This window comes from Thermobia domestica, chromosome 18 (assembly GCF_964235325.1).
Source record: "Thermobia domestica chromosome 18, izTheDome1.hap1.1, whole genome shotgun sequence".
Lineage (NCBI taxonomy): Eukaryota > Metazoa > Arthropoda > Insecta > Zygentoma > Lepismatidae > Thermobia > Thermobia domestica.
In genome coordinates this window covers 26,717,535-26,728,548 of record NC_137471.1, presented here as the reverse complement: position 1 = coordinate 26,728,548, position 11,014 = coordinate 26,717,535, and the positions used below count along the sequence as shown (strand labels likewise).

Sequence of the window (11,014 nt, the reverse complement as noted above, 5' to 3'; positions counted from 1 at the left end):
AATCTGGAGTCCGCGGACCCCCAGGGATCCACAAGATGATCTCAGGGGGGTCCGCAAGCCAATCTGAGAAACGCGCACACAGTGGTGAAAAATTCATCATTTTAAGCGGAGACTGAGGCGGATCTTCGCTTAAAAGTTTCTTCGTTTTATCCTGACATTTCCAAGTTAGTGGCTGAAAGACAACACCAACTATCACATTGATTGAAGTTGTTACCTCGGTGGGTCATATACTTATTATAATGTTAACTTGTTGAATATATATATATATATATATATATATATATATATATATATATATATATATATTTTTTAAAGAAAAATACTTTTCTCTATATTCTCTATATTCTAGGTAGGCTATCGTGGTTTAGTTTTGTGTATGTACTGGATTTCTTTTGTATATTTGCAACATCTTAGTCAAGGTGTCCGGCACCAGGTTTGAAACCCAGGACCACCTATTACGGAATAGGCATCATACCACTCTAATATGTTTATACCACTGCAAAGAAAAACAAAAACTCACACCCATTTTCTATATATATATATATATATATATTGTACACTAACATGGGAAAGAATTGATTGATTTTGAGTTTTACGTCCCGTTCAGCAGGGAGGCTATATGAGACGTGGACCTACTGATTAACGTGGAATCCGAACCACATGAGCTCCCGCCGGGAATCGAACCCGGGTCTCCCAGGCCAAAGGCGCGTACGCTAACCGCTTAGCCACGGAGGAGCTCTACATGGGAAAGAAATATATATTGCAAGGGGTCCTTCACATATATTGTAGACTCTAAACGGGATCGCAGTGTGGAAAAGGTTGGGAAAGGCTGTCACTAAAATGTTTCAGGAATCTCTGTTGATCTCGAAAACCCACGTTTCTTTTTTTTTTTTTTTTAATGTCATTTTGCACTATTTTCGCGTGCCCAGTTTAAACTCTGTTAATGTACATCCCTTGCACTCGACAACTCTCATTGGACGATTAACTGATTGAGATTAGAACTTCTTTTGTAACAACATACAAGGTCTAGCTAAAAATAACGGGACTTGTGTCAAAAGTACGGTTTTTGTCACAAACTTACAAATTAAAGGTGATTCCTTTCAACATACTTCCCTCCCCTCTCTAAACATAAAAATGAAACAAAATCTTTAAGTTTTACGTCCCACGGTTATGCCGGTGAGGCTAAAGGAGACGACGATGATGAGAGATGAGTGAAATGGTGGAATGAAGAAAGTGGGAGGAAGCGGGAGAACCTCGAGAAAACCCACGAGCACGGTGTTTGCCTCTCTAAACATATTTGCACACAAAATTTCCATTGTTGGAAATAGTTGTGGACATCTTCAGGTTTCATCATCTTGAATACCGCTGCCGTTTTCTGCTTCACCTCTTCCACTGTCTGAAAGTAAGTTCCCTTGAAGGCGGATTTCATTTTCGGAAAAAGAAAAAAAAATCGCACGGTGCCAACACTGGAGTTTTCTTAACTGCCAGAAACTTCTTAACGATCAAAGCGGTAAGCGAGCGAACATTTTTGTGATGCACAATCCATTCATTGTTCTTCCACAAGAAGTTCCTTTTCTTTCTCGCAGCTTCACCATAACTTGCTGATAATATTGCTTATTCACTGTCTGACCTGATGATACCCATTCAATCCGGAGCAGGCCATTGATACCAAAGAACACAATGAGTATGACCTTCACTTTCGATTTCCTCTTGCGTGCCTTTTTCATCAGCGGTGATTAGCAAGTTTTCCAGTGCATGGATTGCCTTTTCGTTTCAGAAGATCCACGTCTCATCATAAGTGACGATTTTCGTTAACAACTCCAGTTCTGCTTCCAGACGTTCCATTACGTCACTGCACACGTGCTTCCGGAAGTCTTTCCGCTCCTGCGTGAGGTTTTTTTGGCACCATTTTAACGCAAACTTTGCGCATGTTCAAATGGTCGAGCAGAATTGAGCGGACAGACTCTTTATCGATGCCCACCATGTCTGCTATCATTCGAATGGTGAGCCTACAATCTTGCGGACAATGTCAGACACTTTGGTCATATTTTCCTCTCTTGTTGCTGTGACAGGACGACCCAATCTTTCATCGCCATCAACGTTCTCATGTTTCTCGCTGAAGCGTTTGTGTCACACAAACATTCGCGAACGTTATATTGTATTATTAAGTTACCATACGCATCCTGGAATAGTTTAAACATTCACTTGGTGATTTCTTTAATTTCACAAAGGATCTGAAGTTAATACCCAGCTCAATTTTCACATTTGCCATTCTTCCAGCAACACAACTACATACTTCTCTCTTCAATCACTGCTCACAGATTAAACCCGTACCCGACTGCAATTCAGGTATATTAGTCTCTTCTCGAAAGTTCCAAGCTGCTCTGCGACGTAAGTTCCTCGCACACATCTTGCAGAGATTTGAAACAAATTTTTCAATCGAGCACGTATGACTTCGAGTGTCATGTTCTAAAACGCACTCTCTACGTTGCATTCTTTTTTGAATTACTGCCCTCTGAAGTTCCAACGCTTTCGACACCTTATATCGCCGAAACTATCCCTCACTGACCAAAGTTCTACAAGACTTTTGCTGGCTTCAGTGTCGGAAATCAGCTCCCGAAGTTTGTTTAAATAGTTTCTTACGATCCTATATATTTTATTATTATTTTGAAATAAATAGGTCTTATAAGATCTGATACAAATTTATTGAAACATATGTAAACTCCCTAGGACTTCATCTCCAGCCCTGTTTGAATTTCCCTTTATCAGTATCTAATAAAAAAAACTTTTTACGAACATATAACAAGATTCGAATGTGCTTCTTTCTTTGCAATTATATTATTCAAAATTCGAATTTTGGCAATTTTAATGTTTATTTTCCAACCAATGTTAAGGGAGTTCAGAAATGGGAGTGTCAACAATCCTCAATTATTTTTTACTTACTTCTTTCTTATCTCGAATGTTGATCTTTCTTTCATTCATACCCAGTGGCGTATTTAGGATTTTGTTTCGGGGGAGAAGGGCTATGCACAACACGGGGAAAGCAGAAGACAATTGACTACCTGAGTTTGAGATTTAAATATATTTTAATCATCACAATAGTCTTTCTGCTTTTGATCATATCTTAATCAATTGTCTACTAATATATTAGTAAAAAACGTGAAACTCGTATGTCGGTGGAGGATCTTATCCTCTTCTCCCCAGGCAAATCTGAAATGACGCTCCTGCAAAAACACGCTGAATATTTGTAATCTCGTTTCAACGTAACTGATTTCATTTTAGAAGAAAATGGAATATATTCCGTTTTATCTGTGTACGTTTTTACCTTAACGAAAATGTTGACACAAGTTAAAGCTGAAATATACTGATTGCAGTTTTAGTTGGTGTGGAACATCAGTTTCGCTTCTCAGTTCCTCTTTGTTTTGGTGGGGGGCGCGGTGGCTCAGTGGTAGAGCGTTCACCTCCGGTGCTTGGGGACCCTGGTTCGATCCCAGCTCGCGCCATGTGGACTTTGTGGTGGACAAACACCGTGCTCGTGGGTTTTCTCTGGGTTCTCCCGTTTCCTCCCACTTTCTTCATTCCACCATTTCATTCATTTCTCATAATCACCGTCTCCTTTAGCCTAACCAGCATAATCGTGGGACGTAAAACTCACAGATTTCATTTTCTTTGTTTTTGTGTTACTGACAACGGCCGACCTGAAACATAACTAACAACGGTCGAAAGTATGATAGGAAAAAGGAAAGGAAGTAACAACTAAGAAAAAGAAACAGAAGAGCAGAATGGACGAAGGAAAGAAAAGAAGAACGCAGTTCTTACATGGAGAGAATTGGACAAATACAGTATTATTTCTGAACAAAGAGCATAAGAAAATGGAAAGTCAATAAAATCCTTAGAAATTGTAAGAAGGATTATTGTTGTACGTGGAATGCGAAAGAGTAACAAATTTATTTCCGGGATGGGCGGGGGAATTAAGCCCGATAGCCCCCATTGCATAAGACGTAAACTAAATTAATAGAGCTGTTTTCAAGAAAATCTCATTCTTTTACTATATTTTTACTCTTGAGTAAACTACCCTTGTTTCTAAGGGTAGAAAGAAAAAATGAAAGGCAAATTCCTAGAGAATCTTAAGAAAAAGTTAAAGTTCGGTGCGGATAAGTTGAACGGAATGACCTCAAATTGAGTGAGCATGTTTATACCAGACGAAAGAACGGACAGACAGATACTAAAAAATCACTTTTTCGGTATGCAGGGTGCATGAAATCTGTAAATTCATTGAAATCTCAAATTCGATTTTTTTTTTTTTCCCTTCATGATCACCATACTATTTCTTTTCTCCTCTTGTCGCTCAAAAGTGAAAAAGCACTCACTGAAATGAAAGATCTAAGGACAGTCTCTAAGAGAACTTACCTATAGATTTGGCGTGATACTACTTCACTGAAGCGCACAGTCTTTTTCACTCTCTCTCCTTCTTCTTCAGGGATGCAGCAATCAGAGCTGGGAGAATAAGCGATCACTTCTTGGGACGACCACGGGTAGTCATCAATACTGGATTCAGACAGGCTGCGACTCACTCGGCCATGTTTTAGAATTCCTTTCTTGGCTGGACTCGACCTCTATTCAGTCCAAAAGAAATGCATATACTAGATTATATATATACCAATCAACTTACATAACAGAAAAAGAAGTCAACTTTTGTGTACTAAAATAGATCTTATGCATGTACCATAAAATGATGAGCCCTAAGTCGTTTAACAGTAGCAGTTATTCGCAAGCTTGTAAAAAAATACGTTACAAAATTAACGATTAGTTGTAAATAATTCGTTAAAAAATTAACGATTACTTGTATATAATTCTTAAAAAAATTAGTGATTACTTGTAAATAATCCGTTAAAAAATTAATGATAACAATTAACGATTTCTTGTAAAAAAAATCATTAAAAAATAACGATTACTTGTAAATAATCCGTTAAAAATAACGATTACTTGTAAATAATCATTTAAAAAATTTAACGATTACTTGTAAACAATCCTTTAAAAAATTAACAATTACTTGTAAGTAATTCGTTAAAAAATTAACGATTACTTGTAAATAATCCGTTAAAAGTTAACGATTACTTGTACATAATCCGTTAAAAATTAAAGATTACTTGTAAACAACCCGTTAAAAATTAACGATTACATTAATCAATTAAAAATATTGTTAATTCTGTTTAATCAACCATTTTTCAGGAGTTAATTTTTAATTGTTAATCGTTAAGATCAATTCGTAATGATTAAAACATTAATCGTCAAATTTATTTTCCAGAAACCAAGTGAAATGAATATTTTGATTTTAATGATATCTTAATTTTACTGTGTATTATTTATAGGTGGTTGAAATTTTCCAACTGCATTAGATGTTTGGGCTTCACACTGGTGCTCAACAATGTTTAAATGAAAACCAACGCTGTCAGTTCAACAGCATGCTCCCTTGGGCCCTCCCAGGACAACAATACAGCATCTTTGGGAAAAGGGATTCGAGAAGTGTTTTAAGTTCTCTCACATAACTATGTCCACGTTCCCAGTGTCATTGTTTCGTGCCCTTATGTTCCTTTCAAGCAGTCTGATAAACAAGAAACATTGCTTTTCATTGCGAAGAAAAAAAAAAAGAATTCAAAAAATTACTACACAAAAACTTCTGTCCACCTTCTGATCTAATATACTCAAAATATTTTACGTTCACTCATACAGTTCTTACCAATTCATCACTGGATTCCGACACTGTTCTTGCCTTCACCTTTTGAACAGAGCTATTAAAGACAGCCGACGTAAACACTTCCTCAGAGCCGCAACTGTCTCTGCTTTCACCGGAACTATGGCGCTCTTTCTCCTTACCATCTTTTAAGCACCAAAAATCATCTTCGAAACTCGAACTAGTATTGGTTCCTCCATTCGTGCTATCGGAAGAGTTCTGTAAAAAAAAAATTGTGGGTAAAAATTAATGTGAAACAGAACTGTAAAATAAATTACCACATAAAACTGAAAATGAAATGAAATGAAATCTTTGAGTTTTACGTCCCACGGTTATGCCGGTTAGGCTAAAGGAGACGGTGATGATGAGTAATGAATGAAATGGTGGAATGAAGAAAGTGGGAGGAAACGGGAGAACCCCGAGAAAACCCACGCACACGGTGTTTGTCCACCACAAAGTTCACTTGGTGGGGGCTGGGATCGAACCCGGGACCCCAAGCACCAGAGGTGAACGCTCTACCACTGAGCCACCGCGGCCCCCACACACACATAAAACTGAGTTTTATTATATTGTTACCATACTATCTAGCTACAGGATGTCTCAAAATTCACACAAGAATAATTTTTGTGCGATTTGTGCGGTAGGATGTGTCAACGAAGAAGAAAAAAAAAGCGTGACGCTGGCGCACTACACACGAAAGAACAATGTGTTTTCATTGTTGAGCAATAGTTAAAACAATATTGAAGATTTGGCAGCTAGAGTTCGCAAATTTGCGTACAAGGTCGGAATAGTGATTTAACTTCATCAACTGTGAATAAATTATCGTAATTTTAAAATTTAGGGAGACTGCATCAATTTGTGATCTTAAGCACTGGCCATCTTTCAACACAAACATCGAAGCAGTTCGTGAGAGTCCAGGAACATCAATTCAGCACCGTCGTCAAGAACTGGACATTTCGAGAAGCTCTCTACAGCATATTGTCACGAAAGACTAAGATGCGTTAGTTATCTCGTCTCCAAAAATATAAATAATAATAATAATAATAATAATAATAATAATAATAATAATAATAATAATAATAATAATAACTAGAATTGAATTTAAGAAGAAGAAAAAAAATTGGATTCTTTTAATTTTAGAATTTAGGCAATGGAGGTGTATAGCTATACTAGCGAGAACTTTAATTCCAAAAGAGACAGGATGACTCGGTAAAGATAAGTAAAAGTTAATAAAATATTGTCAAATAAAAAAAAAAAATATGAAAAATATGAGTATAAAAAAAATTAAATTTTCAATCCGATTCTCATTACCATGACCATACAAATCCATTTGCCAAGTAGTGCAGATCCCTGCCTCAACAAAACCCGAGCCCCTTTCGAATAAAATAATCATTTAATAATAATAATAAAAAAAACGTATCACATATATATCTAGCTTAGAATCACACATTAACAATATCTTAAATAAAATATATTTTTCATAAACCTACCATAAATCAGGTGCTGAGACTGTTAGAAAAAAATAATAATTGATAAATACGTAAACCGCTGAGTTTTATTTAAAAGGTTTATTTCCCAAAAGGGGATAACAAAACAACAAACAAACAAAAAAATATATAATAATAATAAAATAAAATAATATTAATTAAACAAAATAATCGTAATAATCATCCAATAAATAAATAAGTAAATATATACATATATTAATTAAGAAGTTCATCCATTGTGAGAATTGAAATTAGACAAAAATAGTTAAAAAAAAATAAATAAACATTTTTAAATAGCTGGTTCACACATTCATCAAACAAAAAAATTGTTTTAACTAAGCCAAAAAAAAAAAATTATTGGGCTCGAAATAACCTATCCTCACCGGTGAGAAACTACTAACGAATAGCACAAAGGAGTCAATATACAATCTAGTTGCATTACGTTGTTGCAAAATTTTTTAAAAGATTTTTCTTCCTTTTTTCCTTTTTTTCCTTCTTTTTTTTAATACTTCAAATCACAGTCTTCGAGATTCAAAACATTTAGTATTCTCGTCGACATAATATCTCGTTCATCATTATTTCAACATTTATCCGAAGAGGAAAACTTTATAACGTTGAAAGAAAAAGAATATACAATTTAGTAATTATTCTTGTTCACCAATTTAATCCTCACAGTTAACTCTGACAAATTAATTCAGTCACCAATTAAACTTAATGATATTTGTCCAACAGACAGACACAGGAAGCCAAATAATTCTATATTAATTTCTAAATACTGTAAGCTGAAAGTTTATCAAATATCCAAAATGCAACTAAATTCCACGGTATCGTCCAAAAATAAAGAAAACTGAAAGCAAAATAATTTTAGTCTCAATTTCCAGTACTAAGATCGAAAATCCAATTAAACATGACTATATTCTGTATAAACTGTCACTAACCCTTCATCCAATAATCCAACCAAATGTAACGAAAAGGTTAATGTTTCTGTTCAACTTTCAAACTTTTCCAGAATTTAGATTGGTGAAAAGTTTTCCAGAATTATAGATGATTCCAAAACAAATAACAATCAATGTGGTAAATGTCGATGTCTAATTATGAAGTAAGTCCAATACTTCTACACACATTGAGGAGAAGAAACGTCTTTTTTATTATTATTATTATTTTTAAGTTTCAGACGGCAGATAGAGGAATTCCAGGATCAGATTAAGAACCACTTAGTTGTCCAATCAACACGTACGCATGATCATCATATACAGTTCCTAATATCATAGAGATTTTATTTTAATGGCCTCTTATTCCCATTAACGTACTGAATTCATATTGACTTCAATAATGTTACGATTACCAGTAACAATTCCACTTCTAAGGCAATCACAAAATTAATACTTTAAAACCGAACGCAATGAATAAGACGATAGAGACAGCCGCAGGGATTTTTTTTAATTTCTCAGCTCCGTTACAAACTTTTACTACGAGTACTCATCATAATAATATTTTCATATTTGACATTCATTGGCTATTCTTTACAATTGACGCGTTGCTACATAACTTATTCAGTCAACGAAGAAAGGAGCTACATTTCCTAATCAGTATAAAATTAACTACGATACATCATTTCATTACAATTGTATCCCCGGGTAATTTTTTTAAAAAAAATCGTCTTTCTACATTACTTATACTACATAAAACTTAATTCAAGCTCGAAGCTTATACTCAACACCAGAGGCCTTACAAAAGGAAAGGTTATACGCCAATCACAAAACGTAGAATAATAATAATAATAATAAATTAGTCTAAGAAGTTTACGCTCCTTTGGAGTTTCAAAATTTCAAACTACTACTACGAAAATGCAATAAATCAAGTGTCATTAATGAATGATTACAAAGATAAACGAAAGGTTGGATACAATTCAAACAGCCGAAAACGCGATAACAGCTTTCCTTCATTTTCAAAATTTTGCATATTCCTCATCACTGATCAAACCGAAATAACTGTTATCTAGCTTAAGGACAAATTAAAGTTAAATGTAAACACATAGTTGTTGGGTAAAAATTTGGAAAGAATTTAGAAACATAAGGTTGAAGAATCGAAAATTTGACCATAAATTGATAAAGTTTCGTAACATGTCCTCTCCGAGAATAATTTCTGTCACAGATATTATATTCACAACGTCCAATCAGAGGTAATCAATCATCTCGTAATCAATTCAGTAATACACTCTTCCAAGATATATTTAAAATAAACGTAAACATTTTTGTTCTTCGAAATTACGAAAACTAAAACAAAATTAAAATAAATAACATGGAACAGCATAACTGGCAACACATTTATCCTCCTTCAAATAATTTTGGCATCCGACGGTAAGTCTAATTAAATTGGGTTCCCTATGCTCAAAGATAGGCAATCGATCCCCGAACATATTATGGTACACTGATAAAATTGGCAGTTAACACACGAAAATGAAAGAAAAAAAATCACATTAACGGACATATCATACAAAAGCCAGAAGAAATGGACAAGGGGTGTTGGGTGCAAAAAATAAAAAATAAATAAATAAATAAATAATAATAATCTTTAAAAAACAAATGCATATGTGTGATCAACTATTTTCAGCAGTACGCTGTAGTAAGTAAGACCCTCAAATGTAAACAACCCAAAATTTTGTTTTTAATAATTACTGTAGAAAACCACGTATCTCAAAATAATTAGTGAACATATTAAACAGCATAATTTAAACTACCACCTCCCCCTTTTGACCTATTCCGTATTCTGAAGTAAACATGTAATCAGACAAAATTTTACATGCACCAAAATAACAATACTATGCCATGATTAATCAGAATTTCAATATTTCTACCGGTAATAAACTTGATACAACACGAATTTTTTTTTTTTAAAAAAAAACCTAACTTTGCATTTGTAACTACCTATCGTGATATTTAAAATTTAATAATTACACCACCATAATTAACTATTTTCGATCTATGCCATTGCGCCATCTCATTAGTTCAACAAATCTAATATTTCAATTAACATACCAAATTGTTGTCATTACTAAGACGTTGAATATGTTTTGTGACACGAAGAGTATATTATTACTAGCAAAAATCAGAAACTTTTAAGAACGAAATCACGACATAATAATTTTTATCTTCGTCTCCTTTATACCAAAAACAATTCTAGTATCTATTTACAGAATATAAACACATTTTTATTCCCTAAGCCTCAGCACACTTACATAATTATGAATTTCACTACTTTCAATTCATCACATATCAACGAATTATAACGAAATAAATAATGGGGGAGAAAATAACAGAATAAATGATTCTTAAATGAAAATTTTAATCACATCTTGGCATTTACTGGAAACCTAACGAAGGAGGAGTGTTAGTAAAACTAGCCTCTCATATCTCCAATTGTTACACGTTACACAAAAATATGGCTGCCCTACAAAACATGCATACGAAACGAAATTTGTCGGGTTTTTTTTTTTTCCTTTCTATTATTTTTAGAAAATGAGGCCTTTTTTTTTCTTTTTTTTTTTAATCACTAACTTATCGGTTCTCGGAGTCCATATTTGATTTTATTGTTTTCTTCATACGTTATACCTGTGTATTTTGTTCATTAGCTGCAGAGAATAATATCTAAAACGAAGCACCTCGGCGGATTTTTGACATCCCAGTACGCACACCTCCTGCCTTTGTTTTTGCTTCTAGCCAATATTGCTAACTCCCTCTAATATAAAGTTCACCAAAAATTCCCCCCTCAACGTTTTAAAAAATGAAATGAA

At 34.2% G+C, this 11,014-nt stretch overlaps 1 protein-coding gene across 1 annotated transcript in view; it reads right to left on the bottom strand.

The window, feature by feature from the left end:
• The window catches only part of Nop17l (PIH1 domain-containing protein Nop17-like), a 51,089-nt gene that overhangs the window by 21,962 nt on the left and 18,113 nt on the right, over nucleotides 1–11,014 (bottom strand). The window contains exons 3-4 of the mRNA XM_081745374.1: nucleotides 5,741–5,953; nucleotides 4,411–4,616 (exon numbers count right to left, since the gene is read on the bottom strand). Coding sequence (XP_081601500.1) covers nucleotides 4,411–4,616; nucleotides 5,741–5,953 — 419 coding nt within the window. The remainder of the gene's footprint in view (nucleotides 1–4,410; nucleotides 4,617–5,740; nucleotides 5,954–11,014) is intronic.